This window comes from Pristiophorus japonicus, chromosome 17 (genome assembly GCF_044704955.1).
Source record: "Pristiophorus japonicus isolate sPriJap1 chromosome 17, sPriJap1.hap1, whole genome shotgun sequence".
NCBI classification, from domain to species: Eukaryota; Metazoa; Chordata; class Chondrichthyes; family Pristiophoridae; genus Pristiophorus; species Pristiophorus japonicus.
Genome location: NC_091993.1, coordinates 52,886,173 through 52,910,834, shown reverse-complemented (window position 1 = coordinate 52,910,834; position 24,662 = coordinate 52,886,173). Strand labels below are relative to the sequence as shown.

The window sequence follows — 24,662 nt, the reverse complement described above, 5'->3', positions numbered from 1 at the left end:
CTAAAAGCAGAGTACATTATTTATAAGACACGGACAGGTTAAACACCACAGGAATGTAACTCAGTCAACATGCACTGAGATCTTAATGAGATCCTCCCTTGTGTATTTCACAATGTGATCAGGTTTAAAGGTCATTGAAGACAATCTCCCAGAGCAGTATTAAGATCGCTCCAGTGCATTGTGCCCACACTGTGATATGTGTGCGCCGTAGGTCCGTGCAGCAGAGCTGGTCTCCAGTCGTCCTGGTTAATCCTTGGCACTGGATCAAGACCTCGCTCTGTCAAGCCCGTGTGGTGGCTGGTGTGCAACGGTCACCCCACGTTAAAAAATCCACACACAGGCATCTTCCACCCTTCAACATGTAGTTCGGGACCTGGAACATCGGGTCCTTCAATGGAACATCTGTGAACTTATCCTTTTTGGCCTGGAAGCAAGTCATCCTCGATACAAGGAACCACCTATGGTGGGTGATGCTATTTTATGTTGATTGTTGGCTATAGGCAAGTGTGTAAATATTAAACACAACGGGGTTTGGTTAATGACAAACCAGGTCCTCAGCAAGAGGGGGAGATAATGTGTCACTGCACAAGTAAATATATTCTGAACTCCAACAGAAACATTTCAATGAAACGGAATACAGATAACCTCCGAATTAGAGACATGCAAAAAATCTGCAGTTAGTTCCTCAAAAAACTAGCAGGAAATTCCCGAAAATGTCACGATCAGAAGTTCTGAAATTAATCAGCCGGCGTATGAAGTTTCACAATTCACAGAAATGAGGTCTGAGTGTCAATGGGGTCGATATCGAGACATAGAAACATAGAAAATAGGTGCAGGAGCAGGCCATTCAGCACCCCCCCAGCCTGCACCGCCATTCAATGAGTTCATGGCTGAACATGAAACTTCAGTACCCCCTTCCTGCTTTCTCGCCATACCCCTTGATCCCCCGAGTAGTAAGGACTTCATCTAACTCCCTTTTGAATATATTTAGTGAATTGGCCTCAACTACTTTCTGTGGTAGAGAATTCCACAGGTTCACCACTCTCTGGGTGAAGAAGTTTCTCCTCATCTCGGTCCTAAATGGCTTACCCCTTATCCTTAGACTGTGACCCCTGGTTCTGGACATCCCCAACATTGGGAACATTCTTCCTGCATCTAACCTGTCTAAACCCGTCAGAATTTTAAACGTTTCTATGAGGTCCCCTCTCATTCTTCTGAACTCCAGTGAATACAAGCCCAGTTGATCCAGTCTTTCTTGATAGGTCAGTCCCACCATCCCGGGAATCAGTCTGGTGAATCTTTGCTGCACTCCCTCAATAGCAAGAATGTCCTTCCTCAAGTTAGGAGACCAAAACTGTACACAATACTCCAGGTGTGACCTCACCAAGGCCCTGTACAACTGTAGCAACACCTCCCTGCCCCTGTACTCAAATCCCCTCGCTATGAAGGCCAACATGCCATTTGCTTTCTTAACCGCCTGCTGTACCTGCATGCCAACCTTCAATGACTGATGTACCATGACACCCAGGTCTCGTTGCACCTCCCCTTTTCCTAATCTGTCACCATTCAGATAATAGTCTGTCTCTCTGTTTTTACCACCAAAGTGGATAACCTCACATTTATCCACATTATACTTCATCTGCCATGCATTTGCCCACTCACCTAACCTATCCAAGTCACTCTGCAGCCTCATAGCATCCTCCTCGCAGCTCACACTGCCACCCAACTTAGTGTCATCCGCAAATTTGGAGATACTACATTTAATCCCCTCGTCTAAATCATTAATGTACAGTGTAAACAGCTGGGGCCCCAGCACAGAACCTTGCGGTACCCCACTAGTCACTGCCTGCCATTCTGAAAAGTACCCATTTACTCCTACTCTTTGCTTCCTGTCTGACAACCAGTTCTCAATCCACGTCAGCACACTACCCCCAATCCCATGTGCTTTAACTTTGCACATTAATCTCTTGTGTGGGACCTTGTCGAAAGCCTTCTAAAAGTCCAAATATACCACATCAACTGGTTCTCCCTTGTCCACTCTACTGGAAACATCCTCAAAAAATTCCAGAAGATTTGTCAAGCATGACTTCCCTTTCACAAATCCATGCTGACTTGGACCTATCATGTCACCATTTTCCAAATGCGCTGCTATGACATCCTTAATAATTGATTCCATCATTTTACCCACTACTGAGGTCAGGCTGACCGGTCCATAATTCCCTGTTTTCTCTCTCCCTCCTTTTTTAAAAAGTGGGGTTACATTGGCTACCCTCCACTCGATAGGAACTGATCCAGAGTCAATGGAATGTTGGAAAATGACTGTCAATGCATCCGCTATTTCCAAGGCCACCTCCTTAAGTACTCTGGGATGCAGTCCATCAGGCCCTGGGGATTTATCTGCCTTCAATCCCATCAATTTCCCCAACACAATTTCCCGACTAATTCCTCAGTTCCTCCTCCTTACGAGACCCTCTGACCCCTTTTATATCTGGAAGGTTGTTTGTGTCCTCCTCAGTGAATACCGAACTAAAGTACTTGTTCAATTGGTCTGCCATTTCTTTGTTCCCCGTTATGACTTCCCCTGATTCTGACTGCAGGGGACCTACGTTTGTCTTTACTAACCTTTTTCTCTTTACATACTTATAGAAACTTTTGCAATCCGCCTTAATGTTCCCTGCAAGTTTCTTCTCGTACTCCATTTTCCCTGCCCTAATCAAACTCTTTGTCCTCCTCTGCTGAGTTCTAAATTTCTCCCAGTCCCCGGGTTCGCTGCTATTTCTGGCCAATTTGTATGCCACTCCCTTGGCTTTAATACTATCCCTGATTTCCCTAGATAGCCACGGTTGAGTCACCTTCCCTTTTTTATTTTTACGCCAGACAGGAATGTACAATTGTTGTAATTCATCCATGCTGTCTCTAACTGGGAGCCAATGATATCGAGGCGTTGCTGGACTGGGAGCCAATGATATCGAGGCATTGTTGGACCGGAAGCCAATGATATCGAGGCGTTGCTGGACCGGGAGCCAATGCTATCGAGGCGTTGCTGGACTGGGAGCCAATGATATCGAGGCGCTGCTGGACTGGGAGCCAATGATATCGAGGCATTGTTGGACTGGGAGCCAATGATATCGAGGCATTGTTGGACCGGGAGCCAATGATATCGAGGCGTTGCTGGACTGGAAGCCAATGATATCGAGGCGTTGCTGGACCGGGAGCCAATGATATCGAGGCGTTGCTGGACCGGGAGCCAATGATATCGAGGCGTTGCTGGACCGGGAGCCAAAGATATCGAGGCGTTGCTGGACTGGGAGCCAATGATATCGAGGCTTTGCTGGACCGGGAGCCAATGATATCGAGGCATTGCTGGACTGGGAGCCAATGATATCGAGGCGTTGCTGGACCGGAAGCCAATGATAGTGAGGCGTTGTTGGTGTTATGTTTAGAATAACTCCACAAGACTGTATATCTTAAGCTCAAACTGTTGTGACCTTGGTCTCTTTATTATAACTTCAGAGTGAGGAAGCAGCATGGTAGACTGCCTTTTATACCGGCCTGCCCAGGGTGTGCATGGGTCTCCCACAGGTGTGCCCCGTGGTGGAAAGTCTTACACATTGGTAAAGTTTACATACATAACAGTTGGACTGGGAGCCAATGATATCGAGGCATTGCTAGATCGGGAGCCAATGATATCGAGGCGTTGCTAGATCGGGAGCCAATGATATCGAGGCACTGCTAGATCGGGAGCCAATGATATCGAGGCGTTGCTGGACCAAGAGCCAATGATATCGAGACCGGGAGCCAATGATAGCGAGGCGTTGCTGGACCGAGAGCCAATGAAATCGCGGCGTTCCTGGACCGGGAGCCAATGTAGGTCAGCGAGCACAGGGGGTGATGGGTGAGCGGGACTCGGTGCGAGTTAGGACATGGGGTCAGCGAGCACAGGGGGTGATGGGTGAGCGGGACTCAGTGCGAGTTAGGACACAGGGCAGTGAGCACAGGGGGTGATGGGTGAGTGGGACTCGGTGCGAGTTAGGACATGGGGCAGCGAGCACAGGGGGCGATGGGTGAGCGGGACTCAGTGCGAGTTAGGACACGGGTCAGCGAGCACAGGGCGATGGGTGAGTGGGACTGCTTTGCCAGTGTGGCCCACATTATTTGAATAAAAATGAATGGACACATGCCAGTCAGTCAGTCAGTTAGCTTTGGGGAGGGACCAAGCCTAGTCATCATAGGAAGTGTCTCGAAGCGAGGATGACTTGCTTCCACGCCAGAAAGGGATGAGCCCACAGATGTTTCAATGAAGGACCTAATATTCCAGATCCCGAACTACATGTTGAAGGGTGGAAGATGCCTGTGCATGGATTGTTTTAACGTGGGGTGACCGTTGCACACCAGCCACCACACGGGCTTGACAGAGCTAGGTCTTGGTCCAGAGGCAAGGGTTAACCAAGACAACTGGAGACCAGCTCTGCTGCACGGACCTAGTGCGCACACATATCGCAGTGTGGGCTGGTCCGTGCTGCCCCTGGGCCCTCTGTTTCAGTATAACTGTAAAGGAGGTGCCACCATTGTTCTGTAGGTGGTCTGTCTGGGACAGTCTTCAGTCAGTGTCAGCTTTGTACCCAGGGAGCTGTGTGCTTTGAAGTGTTGCACTGAGCAGCAGAGGAGGATGGATTTACAAGGCGATGCTTAGACAGAAAACCAGCTGCACTTTTCCTTAACCTGTTTTATTTACACAAACCATCTCTTGGTCCAGATCCCGAGTGTTGGTCTGATAGAGTGTAAATTCTGTCCACTTTTTAAAGAGGGGAGAATCACGCGGTGGCATATAAAAGAAAGACTTGGATTTATATAGCGCCTTTCACAACCACCGGACATCTCAAAGCGCTTTCCTTTAAGTACTGTTACTGTTGTAATGTGGGAAACCTGACAGCCAATTTATGCACAGCAAGCTCCCACACACAGCAATGTGATAATGACCAGATAATCTGTTTTTGTTATGTTAATTGAGGAATAGATATTGGCCAGGACACTGGGGATAATTCCCCTGCTCTTCTTCGAAATACTGCCATGGGATCTTTTACGTCCACCTGAGAGCGCAGACGGGGCCTCGGTTTAACGTCTCATCCGAAAGACGGCACCTCAGACAGTGCAGCACTCTCTCAGCACTGCACTAGAGCAGGCCTAGTGAGGTAAAGATCATCAATCTTAAATTCAAAGCTGCTAAGAATAGAAGGTTAAAAAAAGGTCACGTTTACCAATGAACACCCAACAATACACGAACTGCTGCTAATTGATGCCTGTGGTTCCAGGCTGGGAAAAGGTACCTCTTTCAGTGTTAATAAACGTGGGATTTGCTCTGCACAGGAAGAGCTTGCAGTTATATACAGCTTTTCGTATCCTCCAGATGTTTCGATGAAATTGTGGGGCTGAAATTGGGGTCGGAGGCTTCCAGCGAGCAATTGCCTCCCACCTAAAACATTTCTATGAAAGTACCCGGTGGTCCGGGAGGAGTGTGGGATTCCAGAGGGGAACCCTTTGGTCGAAGTGCGCTCCCGATCGAAGGGCTCCCACGCAGAAGGTGCAGTCACATGTGAGTGCTCAGCCAATTAGGTGCAGTATTCCACAGCTTTCTCATTCATCGCAATGGGAACTCCGTATCTACCAGTTCTCATTGCTATTAATGAAAAAAAAACAAAGACACTAAACACCATAATAAAAAATAAAAAACACACCTCACATAATTAAGTTTAATTGAAATTAAAGTTAATAAATATTTTAGAGAAAATTTTTTCCCGAGTTTTTGAAAAGTTTTTTTAATTATGGTTAAAAATAAATGTAACCGAGTGGGCAGTTTTAAAAAATAAAATGTGTTTTTTAAATTTAATTTAGTTATATTTTTGTATGTTTTTAAACCCTTACGCCTGCAACAGTAGGCTCTGTGCCTGCCTTTATCAGGCGCCGGAGTTTTGAGGCCATTTGCTGGGCAAGATATGGGTAAATCCCGCAATCCTGCCCATGCAAGTGTCCTCGCTCCCGAGATGCATATCATCTGTCAAGTTCCAGCTTGACAGATTGGAAAAGCCGGTTTTCAGCGCATTGAGCACTGAAAACCGGCTTTTGCAATTCCTTCCCAGGTCCCTACACACCCCATACAGATCCGGGAGCCTGGGATTTTCAGGCCAATTATCAAGTGTAGTCACTATTGTTATGTGGCCAGCCAATTTGCACACAACAGGATCCTACAAACAGCAGGAAGGTAAATGACCCCAGGTCATCTGGTAACATTGGTGGTTGCATGTCAGCCAGGAACCTGGGAGAGCTGCTCTGTTCATTCAAATACTGTCGTGCTGTGGGATCTTTCACATCCATTTGATCAGACAGAGCCTTATTTTAAGGTCTCATTTAAAAGATGGCACTTCTGACAATGTGTCTGTCAGCTTAGATTATGTGCTCAGGTTTCTGGCATGGGGCTTGAATGAGTTTCTGATTCAGAAGTGAGAGACTTTGATCATGGATATAAATATTTACTAGGGTCAATTTCTTCAAGCCATCTTACATAAGAACATAAGAAATAGGAGCAAGAGTCGGACACTTGGCCCATCCTCTCTGCATCCACCTTGTTGAGTCCCCTCAGAATCTTATTGATACGTCCTTACTATACAGTATAAATGCACACGAGGCCCATGCTTGAGAGGTCAGTCTGTGAACTGTCCTTTATTCTTTAGCACTCAAGTGATGAAGGTGGGTGGAGCTTCCCCTTTTATACCTGAAGGTCCAGGTTAGGAGTGTCTCCCACCTAGTGGTCAGTGTTCTCACGGTGTACAACTTAGGTCAGTTTATACATGGGTTACAATGCTGGTTGAATACATGACATCACCTCCCCCCCCAAAGTCTTATTGGGATCACAGGTTGAGTCTCTCTGGTGGTTTACGCTCTCTTGTAGAGCGCTTGAGTTGGGGCTCCGGTTGTTGGGCGCTGGCCTGAGTGTCTGCTGTTTGCGGTGCCTCAGGCCTGTCCGGACTGCCCACAGTGACTGGGCTCTCCTCCCTTTGGTTCCGGTGTTCGGTCACCTGTGGTGGAGTGAACTCTATATCGTGTTCTTCCTCTGCTTCTTCTATGGGGTTGCTGAACCTCCTTTTTGTTTGATCCACATGTTTGCGGCAGATTTGTCCATTGGTAAGTTTAACTACCAGAATCCTATTTCCCTCTTTGGCAACCACAGTGCCTGCGAGCCATTTGGGCCCTGCAGCGTAGTTGAGGACAAAAACAGGGTCATTTACATCAATACATCACGCCCTCGCATTCCTGTCATGGTAGTCAGATTGTGACTGGCGCCTGCTCTCAACAATTTCTTTCATGGTGGGGTGTATAAGGGATAATCGGGTTTTCAGCGTCCTTTTCATTAATAGCTCTGCGGGTGGAACCCCTGTGAGCGAGTGTGGTCGGGATCTATAGGCCAACAGGAGGCGTGATAAGCGGGTTTGTAGGGAACCCCCTTGGAATCTGAGCATCCCCTGTTTGATTATCTGCACTGCTCGTTCTGCCTGGCCGTTTGAGGCCGACTTGAACGGTGCCGTTCTGACATGGTTAATTCCATTGCCTGCCATGAAGTCCTGGAATTCAGTGCTTGTGAAGCACGGGCCATTGTCGCTGACCAAGATGTCCGATAGACTGTGGGCGGCGAACATTGCCCGTAGACTTTCTACCGTGGCAGAGGATGTGCTTGAATTTAAAATGTCACACTCGATCCATTTGGAGTAGGCATCTACTACAACCAAAAACATTTTCCCCATGAAAGGACATGCGTAGTCCACATGGATGTGTGACCAAGGCTTGGCGGGCCATGGCCAAGGGCTAAGGGGGGCTTCCCTGGGCGCATGGCCCAGCTGGGCACACGTGTTGCACCTGCGAACACAAAGTTCCAGATCTGCGTCTATCCCTGGCCACCAAATGTGTGACCTGGCAATTGCCTTCATCGTGACAATGCCTGGGTGCCCATTGTGGAGTTCTCTGATGAGCATCTCTCTGCCCATCTGGGGCATGACTACGCGGTTTCCCCACAGTAGGCAATCGGCCTGAATCGAGAGTTCATCCTTGCGCCTGTGAAATGGTTTAAATGTACGGGGATTCAGGACACATTTCTTGACTAGAGACAATAGCGGGTCTCTATTTGTCCAGACTTTAATCTGACGGCTGTCACGGGTGAGCCTTCGCTTCCGAAAGCTTCAACAGCCATGACCATCTCAGCACCATGCTCGGTAGCCCCCTCAGTGGTGGCTAGTGGGAGCCTGCTGAGTGCATCGGTGCAGTTTTCGGTGCCCGGTCTGTGCCAAATTGTGTAGTCATAGGCAGCTAACGTGAGTGCCCACCTCTGTATGCGGGCCGATGCATTTGCATTTATGGCCTTGTTGTCGGCCAAAAGGGACGTTAGGGGTTTGTGATCTGTCTCCAGCTCAAATTTCCTGCCAAACAGGTACTGGTGCATTTTCTTTACCGCATATACACATGCGAGCGCCTCCTTTTCTACCATCCCGTAGCCCCTTTCTGCCTGGGACAGACTCCTGGAGGCATAAGCTACCTGCTGTAACTGACCCTTGGCATTGACATGCTGCAACACACACCCAACACCATAGGACGACGCATCGCACGTTAACGCAAGTTTCTTACATGGGTCATATAGCGTTAACAGATTGTTGGAACATAACAAATTGCGTGCTCTATTAAAAGCCCTTTCCTGGCTGTCCCCCCAGACCCATTCGCGACCTTTGCGTAGGAGCACGTGTAGCGGCTCTAGCAGCGTGCTCAATTTGGGAAGAAAGTTACCAAAATAGTTCAGGAGCCCCAGGAACGAACGCAGCTCCATCGTGTTATGGGGTCTGGGTGCTCTCTGGATCGCTTCCGTCTTGGATGCAGTAGGGCTGATCCCGTCTGCTGCTACCCTCATCCCCAGGAATTCTACCTCTGGAGCTAGGAAGACGCACTTCGCCTTTTTCAGTCGCAGACCTACCCGGTCCAGTCTGCGTAGCACCTCCTCCAGGTTGTGGAGGTGTTCTTCAGTATCGTAACCCGTAATGAGGATGTCGTCCTGAAAAACCACCGTCCCTGGAATCGACTTGAGGAGGCTTTCCATATTTCGTTGGAAGATCGCGGCGGCCGAGCGAATCCCGAACGGACATCTGTTGTACTCAAACAACCCCTTGTGTGTCGTGATGGTGGTCAGCTTCTTCGACTCACTTGCCAGCTCCTGGGTCATGTAAGCTGAGGTCAGGTCCAATTTTGAAAAAAGTTTGCCACCGGATAGCGTCGCAAAGAGGTCCTCCGCTCTCGGTAGCGGGTACTGGTCTTGGAGTGACACCCGATTGATGGTGGCCTTGTAATTGCCACATATCCTGACCGACCCATCCGCCTTGAGCACCGGCACAATCGGGCTCGCCCAGTCACTGAATTCGACTGGCGAGATGATGCCTTCTCTCAACAGGCGGTCCAATTCGCATTCTATCTTTTCCTGCATCACGTACGGCACCGCTCTGGCCTTGTGGTGTACTGGCCTGGCGTCCGGGTTTATGTGAATCACTACCTTGGCCCCTATGAAAGTGCCAATGCCGGGTTGAAATAATGAGTCAAATTTGTCCAGGACCTGTGAGCATGATACTCGCTCCACAGAGGAAATTGCATTGACATCGCCCCATTTCCAGTTCATGACAGCAAGCCAACTCCTCCCCAGTAGTGCGGGACCGTCCCCTGGGACAATCCAGAGTGGCAACCTGTTCTCCAAATCTTTGTGGGTCACGACTATCATGGCGCTGCCTAGCACCGGAATGATCTGCTTTGTGTAAGTCCGTAGCTGTGTGTCAATCGGCGATAATTTTGGCCTCCTGGCCTTGGATGCCCACAACTTTTCGAACTGTTTGATACCCATCAGGGACTGGCTGGCCCCCGTGTCTAGCTCCATTGATACTGGGATGCCATTGAGGAGCACTTTCATCATTATCGGTGGCGTCCTGGTGTATGAACTGTATACGTGCTCCACATGAACTCTCTGAACTTCAGCTTCCAGCGATTTCCCCCAGTGTCCATTTCTGCAATTTCTGCAGGTATTTTGCTCATCTCTGCAAACTCCGGCTGAATGTATGCCTCCACGCCTCCAGCATGAGTTGCGGTTTGAAACAAAAGGTCCCTTGCTAGTCGATCGTCCCTGACTGCCCCTGCTATTGTCCTTGAGTGCACCATTAACAGGTGTTGATGGCCCCATTACTGGCCGCATTGTCCCTTGCAATGGCGTGAATCACTGTTCAGCTTGCCATTGTCTCTGTCGAACTCCCCCTCTGGGTTCGACTACATGTTGGGGCATGCCTGACTGCCCTTGTCTGCCTGGAGAACTGTGTGCTGCTTTAACAATGTTGAATCTCTGTCCCAACCATTCCTTAACACAGTACCTCTCGTCTGTTCTGCTAGTGGCCATGCTCGCGTGGTTTAAATCCCAGTTTCTTGTCGCCATTGTTACGTCCTTACTACACAGTATAAATGCACACGAGGCCCATGCTTGAGAGAAGGTCAGTCTGTGACCTGTCCTTTATTTCTTAACACTCAAGTGATGAAGGTGGGTGGAGCTTCCCCTTTTATACCTGAAGGTCCAGGTTAGGAGTGTCTCCCACCTAGTGATCAGTGTTCTCACGGTGTACAACTTAGGTCAGTTTATACATGGGTTACAGTGCTGGTTGAATGCATGACATTTATACTTTTCAATAAGGTCACCTCTCATTCTTCTAAACTCCAATGAGTACAGGCCCAACCTTCTTTGGGACTGACTCCCAGCTCCTGTGGAAGCCCAGGTTTATTGGTAGAGGTGGAGTTTGATCCTCTGTGTTCCTCCCTCACTGCTTCTGTCACTGCTGCGATGAAGCAAGCTCCATCCAGTTTCAAGTTGCAAGAATTGCTATATTGTGTGAATTTATAGCACAGCCCTTGCGCTGGAATGCTGAGAATTGAAGCCATGGTTGCTGAATTCTCTTGTTGTGAGGGCCCAGGCATAATGTTATTCACATGGGATTGGCTGCAGTGGACTTTGATATTACAAAGGGAAGCCCCACCTTTGTTTATGGCTTTGTCTGCAAACAGGTTAAAAGTAGTTGGATTTAACTCCTACAAGAAAGCTGCAAGTTTGGCCCTGTGAGGAGCCAGAGAGGGAGCCTGTATCTGTAATGACAGACCCACACTGAGCTCGCTGCTAGCTAAACATTGCCTTTGGGGCAGATTCACTTTGTCCTCAAGGCAGTAAATCTGCTTGGAGCCAGGGATCAATCTGAACAACTCCTGCCTGGTCTCTGCTGGGCAGGGGAGAGATATTGGGAGGGCTTGGGGTGGGAGTTAGTATGAAGCGGTTGACTTACCCACTCTTTACTTGCTCTGATCTGGCCGACTGTGATTTTAAACGGTAGACAGTAAGGACACCCACTCCAAGCCCCAATACTTGTCACCACACTTCAAAAGGAACGTTTATGGATTGGATTGGGTGTACAAGAGAGCCCCAAGAATGATTTCCAATATAAAGGAAGTAAGTACAGGGAAAGATTAGAAAAAATTAAATTCTAATGATTAGAGGGAAGGTTAAGGGGTAACCTCAGTGAAGTTCATGAACTTTGAAATGGTGTCAAGAAGATGAGGCCTTGCTCTAGATCCTCAATTACATCGTCATCATTTAAATGTTAAACGCTTCTAATCAATCGTTCCTTACCATCGTCTCTTCCAATGCAAACAGCCCCACATTTCCAAACTGCACATCGTAATCCAGCTGTGCTCTTACTGAGATTTAGTGAGGATTTTGACATTGGTATTCAATACCTCTTACCATAAAACCCAGAATTCCAATACAGGAACAGCAACTCACATTCATATAGCACTTTTAGCACAGTAAAACATACCAAGGCACTTCACTGGAGCCTTTCAAACAAATTTGACCCCGAGCCACATAAGGAGATATTATGGAGAGATTTGAAAAACAAGTTCAGAATTTTAAAATCGAGGCATTGCTTAACCGGGAGCCAATGTAGGTCAGTGAGCACAAGAGTGACGGGTGAGGGGGACTCAGTGTGAGTTAGGACACGGGGCAGCGAGCACAGTGGGTGATGGGTGAGGGGGACTCAGTGTGAGTTAGGACACGGGGCAGCGAGCACAGTGGGTGACGGGTGAGCGGGACTGGGTGTGAGTTAGGACACGGGGCAGCGAGCACAGTGGGTGATGGGTGAGCGGGACTGGGTGCGAGTTAGCACACGGGGCAGCGAGCACAGTGGGTGATGGGTGAGCGGGACTGGGTGCGAGTTAGGACACGGGGCAGCGAGCACAGTGGGTGATGGGTGAGCGGGACTGGGTGCGAGTTAGGACACGGGGCAGCGAGCACAGGGGGTGATGGGTGAGTGGGACTAGGTGCGAGTTAGCACACGGGGCAGCGAGCACAGGGGGTGATGGGTGAGCGGGACTGGGTGCGAGTTAGGACACGGGGCAGCGAGCACAGTGGGTGATGGGTGAGCGGGACTGGGTGCGAGTTAGGACACGGGGCAGCGAGCACAGGGGGTGATGGGTGAGCGGGACTGGGTGGAGTTAGGACACGGGGCTGCGAGCACAGGGGGTGATGGGTGAGCGGGACTCGGTGTGAGTTAGGACACGGGGCTGCGAGCACAGGAGGTGATGGGTGAGCGGGACTGGGTGTGAGTTAGGACACGGGGCAGCAGAGTTTATGGAAGGTGGGAGATGGGAGGTTGGCTAGGAGTGCGTTGGAATAGTCAAGTGTAGAGGTAAGGAAAGCATGGATGAGGGTTTCAGATGCAGATGTGCTGAGGTAGGAGCAGAGACGGGCGATGTTACAGAGCAGGAAGTAGGCAGTCTTGTCGATGGCATGGATACGTGGTCAGAAGTTTATTTCTTTATGGCCTTATCTATTTCAGGAGCTCATTTGAAATTATTTAAAATTTTTATTTTTTGTGAACCTGAGCTCTCAAATGCCCCTGTTCCTCCACACCACACAGCTTTCAGTCAAAATATAATCACTACTGTTTCCCCAAATATACCACCTCTGTAATCCTACACATTTCCAACCACTCAGAAACTGCTCTTAACTCCTACTCTCTGTTTCCTACCAACCACACTAATGGTCTACAGGCCACCTAATAGTTAAAGGGAGATGGAGGAAGAAATAAACAAATTAAGGAAATGACCACAAACATAGAATAATAATCATAGGGGATTTGAACGACCCCGATAGGGGAGACGAGTCCACTGATCGGGGAGACTAGAACTAGGGGGCATAATCTTAGAATAAGGGGCCGCCCATTTAAAACTGAGATGAGGAGGAATTTCTTCTCTCAGAGTTGTGAATCTGTGGAATTCACTGCCTCAGAGAGCTGTAGAAGCTAGGTCATTGAATACATTTAAGACAGAGATAGACAGTTTCTTAACCAATAAAGGGTTATGGGGAGCGGGCAGGGAAGTGGACCTGAGTCCATGTTCAGATCAGCCATGATCTTATTGGATGGCGGATCAGGCTCAAGGGGCCATATGGCCGACTACTGCTCCTATTTCTTATGTTCTTATGTTGTAGAAGAGGTAGGTAAAGGGGATAAGGGAATGGAGTTCCCACAATGTGTACACGACTCCCTTCCAACCCAATATGTAAAAAGCCCAACAAGGGAGGAATCCATTACTGGATCTAGTAATGAGCAGATAACAGAAGTAAAAGCAAGGGAACATCTAGGCAATAGTGACCATAATATAATGCACTTTAAGATGATAATAGATAAGGACATAAGCAATGACAAAGACCAGGGTAATAGATTGGAGAAAAGCTGATTTTGAGGGACTGAGAATAGAACTTGGGAAAATAAAACAGGCAACAATATATTTTTTTAATTCATTCATGAGATATGGGCGTCAGTGGAAAGGCCCAGCATTTATTGCCCATCCCTAATTGGCCCTTGAGAAGGTGGTGGTGAGCCACCTTCTTGAACCGCTGCAGTCCGTGTGGTGAAGGTGCTGTTAGGGAGGGAGTTCCAGCATTGTGACCCAGTGACGATGAAGGAACGGCTGATATATTTCCAAGTCAGGATGGTGTGTGACTTGGGTGGTGGTGTTCCCATGGACCTGCTGCCCTTGTCCCTCTGGGTGGTAGAGGTCACGGGTTTGGGAGGTGCTGCCAAAGAAGCCTTGGCGAGTTGCTGCAGTACATCCTGTAGATGGTACACACTGCAGCCACGGTGCGTCGGTGGTGGAGGAGTGAGTGTTGAAGGTGGTGGATGGGGTGTCGAACAAGCGGCTGCTTTGTCCTGGATGGTGTCGAGCTTTTAGTGTTGTTGGAGCTGCACTCATCCAGGCAAGTGGAGAGTGTTCCATCACACTCCTGACTTGTGCCTTGTAGATGGTGGAAAGGCTTTGGGGAGTCAGGAGGTGAGACACTCACCGCAGAATACCCAGCCTCTGACCTGCTCTTGTTGACACAGTATTTATGTGGCTGGTCCAGTTAATTTTCTGGTTAACGGTGACCCCCAGGATGTTGATGGTGGAGGATTCAGCGATGGTAATGCAGTTGAATATCAAGGGGAGTTAGTTAGACTCTCGCTTGTTGGAGATAGTCATTGCCTGGCACTTGTGTGGTGCGAATGTTACTTGCCACTTATCAGCTCAAGCTGAATGTTGTCCAGGTCTTGCTGCATGTGGGCACAGACTGCTCCATTATCTGAGGAGTTGTGAATGGAACTGAACACTGTGCAATCATCAGCGAACATCCCCACTTCTGATCTTATGATGGAGGGAAGGTCATTGATGAAGCAGCTGAAGATGGTTGGGCCTAGGACACTGCCCTGAGGAACTCCTGCAGCGATGTCCTGGGGCTGTGATGATTGACCTCCAACCACCACAACCATCTTCCTTTGTGCTGGGTATGACTCCAGCCAGTGGAGAGTTTTCCCCTGATTCCCATTGACTTCAGTTTTACTCGGGCTCCTTGATGCCACACTCGGTCAAATGCTGCCTTGATGTCGAGGGCAGTCACTCTCACCTCACCTCTGGAATTCAGCTCTTTTGTCCATGTTTGGACCAAGGGTGTAATGAGGTCTGGAGCCGAGTGGTCCTGGCGGAACCCAAACTGAGGATTGGTGAGCAGGTTATTGGTGAACAAGTGTCGCTTGATAGCACTGCCAACAACACCTTCCATCACTTTGCTGATGATTGAGAGTAGACTGATGGGGCAGTAATTGGCCGGATTGGATTTGTCCTGCTTTTTGTGGACAGGACATACCTGGGCAGTTTTCCACATTTCCGGATAGATGCCAGTGTTGTAGCTGTTCTGGAACAGCTTGGCCAGAGGTGCAGCTAGTTCTGGAGCATGTCTTCAGCACAACAGCCAGGATGTTGTCGGGCCCAGAGTCTTTGCTGTATCCAGTGCGCTCAGCTGTTTCTTGATATCACATGGGGTGAATCAAATTGGTTGAAGACTGGCTTCTGTGATGGTGGGGACCTCAGGAGGAGGCCGAGGCAATTCTGGCTGAAGATGGTTGTAAACACTTCAGCCTTGTCTTTTGCACTCACGTGCTGGGCTCCGCCATCATTGAGGATGGGGATATTCATGGAGCCTTCTCCTCCCGTTAGTTGTTTAATGGTCCACCACCATTCATGACTGGATGTGGCAGGACTGCAGAGCTTTGATCTGATCCGTTAATTGTGGGATTGCTTAGCTCTGTCTATACCATGCTGTTTCCGCAGTTTAGCATGCATGTAGTCCTGTGTTGCAGATTCCCCAGGTTGGCACCTCATTTTTAGATACACCTGGTGCTGCTCCTGGCATGCCCCTTTACACTCCTCATTGAACCAGGGTTGGTCCCCTGGCTTGATGGTAATGGTAGAGTGAGGGATATGCCGGACCATGAGGTTACAGATTGTGGTGGAATACAATTCTGCTGCTGCTGATGGCCCACAGCGCCTCATGGATGGCCAGTTTTGAGCTGCGAGATCTGTTCTGAATCTATCCCATTTAGCACGCTGGTAGTGCCACACAACATGATGGAGGGTGCCCTCAGTGTGAAGATAGGACTTCGTCTCCACAAGGACTGTGTGGTGATCACTGCTACCAATACTGTCATGGACAGATGCATTTGCGACAGGTAGATTGGTGAGGACGAGGTCAAGTAGGTTTTTCCCTCGTGTTGGTTCTCTCACCACCTGTCGCAGGCCCAGTCTGGCAGCTATGTCCTTCAGGACTCGGCCAGCTCGGTCAGTAGTGGTGCTACCGAGCCACTCCTGGTGATGGACATTGAAGTCCCCCACCCAGAGTACATTCTGTGCCCTTGCTACCCTCAGTGCTTCTTCCAAGTGGTGTTCAACATGGAGGAGTACTGATTCATCAGCTGAGGGAGGGCGGTAGGTGGTAATCAGCAGGAGGTTTCCTTGCCCATGTTTGACCTGAAGCCATGAGACTTCATGGGGTCCGGAGTCAATGTTGAGGACTCCCAGGGCCACTCCCTCCCGACTGTGTCCCACTGTGCCGTCACCCCTGGTGGGCCTGTCCTGCTGGTGGGACAGGACATACCCAGGGATGGTGATGGAGGAGTCTGGGACATTGCCTGAAAGGTATGATTCTGTGAGTATGACTATGTCACGCTGTTGCTTGCCTAGTCTGTGGGACAATTTTGGCACAAATCCCCAGATGTTAGTGGGGAGGACTTTGCAGGGTCGACTGGGCTGAGTGTGCCGTTGTCTTGTCCGTCGCCAGCGCCGAGGCCGGGTGGTCCGGCCAGGTTTATTCTTATTATTGTTTCTTGTAGCGGTTGTGTACAACTGAGTGTCTCGCTGGGCCATGTCAGAGGGCAGTTAAGAGTCAACCACATTGCTGTGCGTCTGGAGTCACCTATAGGCCAGACCGGGTAAGGACGGCAGATTTCCTTCCCTGAAGGACATTAGTAAACCAGACGGGCTTTTACAAAAATCCAATCGTTTCACGGTCACATTACTGATACTCGCTTTTTATTCCAGATTAATTTAATGAACTGAATTTAAATTCCCCAGCTGCCGTGGTGGGGTTTGAACATGTCCCCGGATCATTGGTCCAGGCCTCGGGATTCCTGGTCCAGTCACATAACTACGCTACCGTTCCCCTAGTACTGGCAAACAATGATGTAGAACTGTGGTGGGAAACATAAAAAATGGTGTTCAACAGAGTCTGGGAAAATATATTCTGCTTATTACACACTAATGAGACACCATGGATGAATAAAGACATAAGGGAAAATTGAGGGGAAGGAAGGAGCATACATTAAGTAGATGGACAGCAGGGGAGAGAGCACGATTAAGGGGGAATATGAAGAGAAGAGGAGTCAAATAAACAATGAGAAAGGCAATGGAACTATAAAATTAAATTATCTGGGAACATAAACAAAATAGTAAAATACAGAACACGTGGATATGACATCGCATAACTAGAGGCCATCAATATAAGATCGTCACCCAGAAACCCAATGGGGAATTCAGGAGAAACCTCTTTACCCAGAGAGTGGTGAGAATGTGGAACTCGCTGCCACAGGGAGAGGTTGAGGCGAATAGTATCGATGCATTTAAGGGGAGGCTAGACAGGGATATGAGGGAGAAGGGAATAGAGGGCTATGCTGACAGAGTTAGATGAGGAAAGACGGGAGGGGGCTCGAGTGGAGCATAAACTGGTATGGACTGGTTGGGCCGAATGGCCTGTTTCTGTGCCGTATATCCCATGTAACCAGTTTTTGATCCAGCTTGCGGCCTTCTCCCTAACTCTATCCCTTAATCTTCTCCTGTCTGATAACTTGTGAAAGGCTTTCTGAAGTCCATGTGTACTACAGCCATACAGTTACCCCATCCACCATATCTGTCACCTCCCCAAAGATGTGTCAAGGGCTGCTGCTATTTCTTCTCTCCTTTTGTTCAGGATTTGTGGATGTATCTGGTTAGATCCCAGTACTTTCCCCACCTTTACTAGGGCTGAGCAAGACATGAACATGTACATTTTTCCATACTGTAATTGATATTGGGGTTGAAGCGTCCCAACAGATTCCCTGATCGTACCTTCCCAGGTGCTGTGTAGAGTTACACGTGGGGTGTGCATGGCCTGTCCTGTGAGCAGCTTCCTGAATGGATTCCTTGGTGCCAAGCTCCTGTAGTTATTGATCTGTTGAAGTATTTCATAGAGCACATCGCCTAAAGAGAGAAATCGAATCAAACCCTTTTATTCAAGGATTTCTGCATTTTTCCAACATTATCAGCAGGATTTGTCTTAATGTTTGCAGCTGATTTGTACAGGCTGTATAAAAATAACAACTGAGCCTTTCAAAGCTATGGATTAAAAATAGAGGCAAGCATTGCTGGCCTAGATTATAGGCACTGAACCAACTCTCTGTTTGCTGACCAAGTACTGCCTTCGTGCTCGAATAGCCTGCAGACACGTTATCAAGATTCACAAGAAGAATGGTCCTTGAGCAAGATTTCACAGGGCTGTACCACACTTGCAACCAATCCACAGGGTTGTCATGTTGATTTCCTTCCACTAACACACTTTTAGAAGTTTGGGCAATCATAAAAAAGTTGTGCCTTTGCCACATCACGGTCTATTTTAGCACGAGGTAAAGAAGCAGCCCTCCGTTCCTCCCCCCCTTCACCCCCTCCCCCCTTTCCCTCGCCCCCTCCTCCCCTTCGCCTCCTCCCCCTCCTCTCTCCCCTCTCCTTCCTCCCCACCTCCCCTTCCCCTCCCCCATCCCTCGCCCCCTCCTCCCCCCTCAACCCCTCCCTTCCTCCCCCCCTCCCCCATTCCACACTCCAATGGGTAAGCAGGTGATTTGCTCCTGGTGACCTACTATAGTGGCTCTACAGCCAGCCATTGGTGGAGCCACAAGGGCTAACTGAGCAAGCCCCTTGTGATTGGTCACCCTCTCTTTGGTCACCAGGGTTCGATGTTCCAGGGCACGGCTTTATAAAGGATTGGAGTTCCTACCCCCATATGTATGATGTATCCAGATTGTTACAGAGAGCTCCTTTCCCAAATACATGGCATATCCCAGTCTCATACTCTGAGCATTGATCAACAGATATCGGTCCTCCAATCAGGTATTCACCCTCTCCCACCGCACTGAAAGAGCCCGACCTAAAGTCACAAATGACATTCTTCCTAGCGGTGATGCATTATCTCTACTTGTTCTTGTCAACCTCTCTCCAGCCTTTCACACCATCCTCCTCCATTGCACCTCCTCCACTGTCCATCTCACTGGGCCTGCACTAGCCACATCTTACCGATCTGATCATAGCCAGAGCATTTCTTGTCATGGATTCTCTTAGCAGACCGGAAGGACACCTCGAGAGCCTACCGAGGATCGCTCTCCTCTTCCTCGCTCACACACACCATCATCAGACACAAGTTAACCTCCATAGTATGCTGATGACGCCCAACATCACGTGTCCATCGCCGCTCTCCATCCCTCCACCGCCTCTGTGCTGTCAGCCTACTTGACCAACATTCAGTCTTTGGATGAGCTGCAATTTCGTCCAGGTAAACATTGGGAAGACCAAAGCCAATGTACTTGCCTGCTCCCACCCAGCCCTGCACCTCTCTCAAGCCACGGTCTCGAGCTGCACCGGATTATTCACAACCTTGGTGCATCCTATTTTATCCTGAGCTGCCATTCCGACCCCATAACCTCTCCTTTACATAGATCACCTCTGTAACGTCGCCCGTCTCCACCTCTGTCTCAGCACATCTGCTGCAGATACCCTCATCCATGCCTTTGTTAACTCAATACTTTTCTAACACACTCCTGGCTGGCCTCCCACATTCTACCCGACATAAACTAGAGGTGATCCAAAACTCGGCAGCTCGTGTCCTAACTCGCACCGTCCCACTCACCCATCACCCTCTGTGCTCGCTGACCTACATTGGCTCCCAGCTAAGCAACGTCTCGATTTCAAAATTCTCATCCTTTTCAAATCCCTCCATGTCCTCGCCCCTCCCTATCTCTGTAATCCCCTCCAGCCTCACAACCCCACGAGATGTCTGCGCTCCTCTAATTCTGCTTTTTTGAGCATCCCTGATTATAGAAACATAGAAAATAAATGCAGGATTAGGCCATTCGGCCCTTCGAGCCCCTGCACCACAATTTAATACGATCATGGCTGATCATTCCCTCAGTACCCCATTCCTGCTTTCTCTCCATACCCCTTGATCCCTTTAGCTGTAAGGATCACATCTAACTCCCTTTTGAATATATCCTCAACAACTGCCCTTAACAACTTTGTGTGGTAGAGAATTCCACAGGTTCACAATTCTCTGAGTGAAGAAGGTTCTCCTCATCTTGGTCCTAAATGGCTTACCTCTTATCCTTAGACTGTGTTCCCTGGTTCTGGACTTTCCCAACATCGGGAACATTCTTCCTTCATCTAACCTGTCCAATCCTGTCAGAATTTTATATGTCTCGATGAGATCCCCTCTCATTCTTCTAAATTCCAGTGAATATAAAGCCTAGTTGATCCAGTCTTTCTTCATATGTCATCCCGGGAATCAGTCTGATGAACCTTTGCTGCACACCATCAATAGCAAAAATGTCTTTCCTCAGATTAGGAGAACAAAACTGTACACAATATTCAAGGTGTGGCCTCACCAAGGCCCTGTACAACTCCCTGCTCTTATACTCAAATCCTCTCGCTATGAAGGCCAACATGCCATTTGCCTTCTTCACCGCCTGCTGTACCTGCATGCCAACTTTCAATGACTGATGTACCATGACACCCAGGTCTCGTTCCACCTCCCCTTTTCCTAATCTGTCACCATTCCGATAATATTCTGCCTTCCTGTTTTTGCCACCAAAGTGGATAACCTCACATTTATCTATATTATACTGCATCTGCCATGCATTTGCCCACTCACCTAATCTGTCCAAGTCACCCTGCAGCCACTTAGCATCCTCCTCACAGCTCACACTGCCACCCAGCTTAGTGTCATCTGCAAACTTGGAGATATTACATTCAATTCCTTCATCTAAATCATTAATGTATATTGTAAACAGCTGGGGTCCCAGCACTGAACCTTGCGGTACCCCACTAGTCATTGCCTGCCATTCTGAAAAGGACCCATTTATTCCTACTCTTTGCTTCCTGTCTGCCAACCAGTTCTCTATCCACATCAATACGTTACCCCCAATACCATGTGCTTTAATTTTGCACACTAATCTCTTGTGTGGGACCTTGTCAAAAGCCTTTTGAAAGTCCAAATACACCACATCCACTGGTTCTCCCTTGTCCACTCAACCAGTTATATCCTCAAAAAATTCTAGCAGATTTGTCAAGCATGATTTCCCTTTCATAAATTCATGCTGACTTGGACCGATCCTGTCACTGCTTTCCAAATGCGCTGCTATTTCATCTTTAATAATTGATTCCATCATTTTACCCACTACCGATGTCAGGCTGACATATAATTCCCTGTTTGCTCTCTCCCTCCTTATTTAAAAAGTGGGGTTACATTGGCTACCCTCCACTCCATAGGAACTGATCCAGAGTCGATGGAATGTTGGAAAATGACTGTCAAAGCATCCGCTATTTCCAAGGCCACTTCCTTAAGTACTCTGGGATGCAGTCCATCAGGCCTTGGGGATTTATCGGCCTTCAATCCCATCAATTTCCCCAACACAATTTCCCGACTAATAAGGATTTCCCTCAGTTCCTCCTTCTTACTAGACCCTCTGAACCCTTTTATATCCGGAAGGTTGTTTGTGTCCTCCATAGTGAATACCGAACCAAAGTACTTGTTCAATTGGTCTGCCATTTCTTTGTTCCCCTTTATGACTTCCCCTGATTCTGACTGCAGGGGACCTATGTTTGTCTTTACTAACCTTTTTCTCTTTACATATCTATAGAAGCTTTTGCAGTCCGTCTTAATGTTCCCTGCAAGCTTCCTCTCGTACTCTATTTTCCCTGCCCTAATCAAACCCTTTGTCCTCCTCTGCTGAGTTCTAAATTTCTCCCAGTCCCCGAGTTCGCTGCTATTTCTGGCCAATTTGTATGCCACTTCCTTGGCTTTAATACTATCCCTGATTTATTCCTTGATAGCCACGGTTGAGCCACCTTCCCTTTTTTATTTTTACACCAGACAGGTATGTACAATTGTTGTAGTTCATCCATGCGGTCTCTAAATGTCTGCCATTGCCCATCCACTGTCTACCCCTTAAGTATCATTCGCCAATCTATCCTAGCCAATTCACGCCTCATACCTTCAAAGTTAGCCTTCTTTACGTTCTGGACCATGGTCTCTGAATTAACTGTTTCATTCTCCATCCTAATGTAGAATTCCACCATATTATGGTCACTCTTCCCCATATACACCAGACCGGTATACCGCGGTCCTTTCCCCATATACCCCAGACAGTACACCAAGCCCCTTTCCCATATACCCAGACTGGTACATCACGGTCCTTTCCCCATATACCCAGACTGGTATACCACGGTCCTTTCCCCATATACCCCAGACCGGTATACCACGGTCCTTTCCCCATATACCCCAGACTGGTATACCACGGTCCTTTCCCCATATACCCCAAACCGGTATACCACGGTCCTTTCCCCATATACCCCAGACCGGTATACCACGGTCCTTTCCCCATATACCCCAGACTGGTACACCACGGTCCTTTCCCCATATACCCCAGACCGGTATACCATGGTCCTTTCCCCATATACCCCAGACCGGTTCACCGCAGTCCTTTCCCCATATACCCCAGACCGGTACACCGCAGTCCTTTCCCCATATACCCCAGACCGGTACACCGCGGTCCTTTCCCCATATACCCCAGACCGATATACCTCGGTCTTTTCCCCATATACCCCAGACCGGTATACCACGGTCCTTTCCCCATATACCCCAGACTGTATACTGTGCCCCTTTCCCCATATACCCCAGACTGTATACTGTGCCCCTTTCCCCATATACCCCAGACCGGTACACCGTGGTCCTTTCCCCATATACCCCAGACTGGTACACCGTGGTCCTTTCCCCATATACCCCAGACCGGTATACCTCGGTCCTTTCCCCATATACCCCAGACCGGTATACCTCGGTCCTTTTCCCTTATATCTGAGGCTTGCATTGCAGCCACCCAATGACACACTGAGTGTCTCTTACCTGAACTGGGAGAACGGTAGCGGAAGTCGTCCTTGGTGAGCAGACAGAGGGCCTTTCCGTTCATTTCAAACTTGTTTTCCTCGATGAAGCGCAGCGAATATTCTCTCTCTGCCCATTTCAGCCACTGTGTGACATCTGCCTTGCTCCAGAGAGATGGCTGGGTTTCTGTTACACATCAACATCATAAGCGCTATTACAGGAGCAGCCATTGGCCAGCTAAAAGCCCGCTGCACCGTCCCACTGTACATCTTTCTAACTCTCGTTCCTAGGCCAGGAACAGGGCAATGTTAGGATGACTTCAAGTCATGTTACTCTTTTGGAACATGACAACAAGCCACATTTACTCTATCAGGATACCCAAATTACTTCCCTTTTACATCTTGCCGATCCCCGCCACCCCCCCCCCACCCCCCGCCCCGTGCTCCCCCTCAAGAATTGGACTCTTCACTGGGGTATAGTTCTACTGGTCCCTGTTGGTCTCCAGGACCTTCCCCAATTCTTCACTTTCCACAAGAGAGTTCTGACCAGCTTTTCCTAATCTCATCCTGACTGGATGGCCTCAGACCCAGCAGGGTTCATTGGATAGTAATCAGGAGTTTGCAGGGTACGAGGAAAGGGCGGGGAGTGGGATTGGTTGAGGTGCTCTTGCAGAGAGCCGGCATGGGTTCATTCTGTGCTGTAACCATTCTATCATACTCAGATTGGCACCTTTCAATCTCTGAACTTGGGCACTGAGGAGAGCGGAGATTGCATCCGGGCTTTGATCCTAATGTATGATTCAGCTACTCACTGGGAAAACAAACTGGCTGAGGCTTTGGGAAGTGCCAGACCCAGAATCAGACATGCGTGACGCCCATGGTGAGATACAGAGATGCAATTTTAGTGAGGACGGGGATAATTACCAAATTAATTCCCACCAAGGTGGAGTAGGGATCTGGGTGAGCTTGGACTGGTCTGTCTCAGTAACTCTGCTCTGATTTGAGTTCCATGAGTTGGGTCAATTCTGGGGACCCTTACTTGGCCATGCAAATGGCTTTGCTTTGGGTTCAAGTTACGTGGTCCAGGGTTGGGGCAGTGCACGTTGATCACACTGTCTCTTTGCCTAAACACTGTATTTCTTGGCTATGTAAGAACACACTGGCCTTGGCCAATCCTTTGCTGTTCCTTTCACACACCAATGATGCAATGCTCTCACCGAGCCAAATACTGTCAGCACTTGGCATGCAGCCAACCTACTACTTGCTGCGTACAGCTGGAAACTCCCCATCCCATGGTAGTTCCACCACTCCTTACAGACAACAGCGAAGTGAAGAGAACTCAGCAGCTTGGCTGTATGCCAAATGCTGGCTTGTCTACACATTAACTGCTGAAAGAAGCTGAAGAGAAACGGTTGAGTCTGCAGTGTGATGGAACAGGAGGTGGCAGCTTTACACTCAATGTTCCCACACAGGGCAGTGTTACACTCACTGTCCACACGGGGCAGTGT

General features: G+C 48.7%; 1 protein-coding gene across 1 annotated transcript in view; it reads right to left on the bottom strand.

Moving 5' to 3' along the window:
- The window catches only part of LOC139228181 (transcription factor ETV7-like), a 387,535-nt gene extending 364,233 nt beyond the window's left edge, over positions 1 to 23,302 (bottom strand). Inside the window, exons 1-2 of the mRNA XM_070859365.1 lie at positions 23,177 to 23,302; positions 18,082 to 18,213 (exon numbers count right to left, since the gene is read on the bottom strand). Coding sequence (XP_070715466.1) covers positions 18,082 to 18,213; positions 23,177 to 23,240 — 196 coding nt within the window. The 5' untranslated portion in view covers positions 23,241 to 23,302. The remainder of the gene's footprint in view (positions 1 to 18,081; positions 18,214 to 23,176) is intronic.
- Positions 23,303 to 24,662: the final 1,360 nt, after the last annotated feature.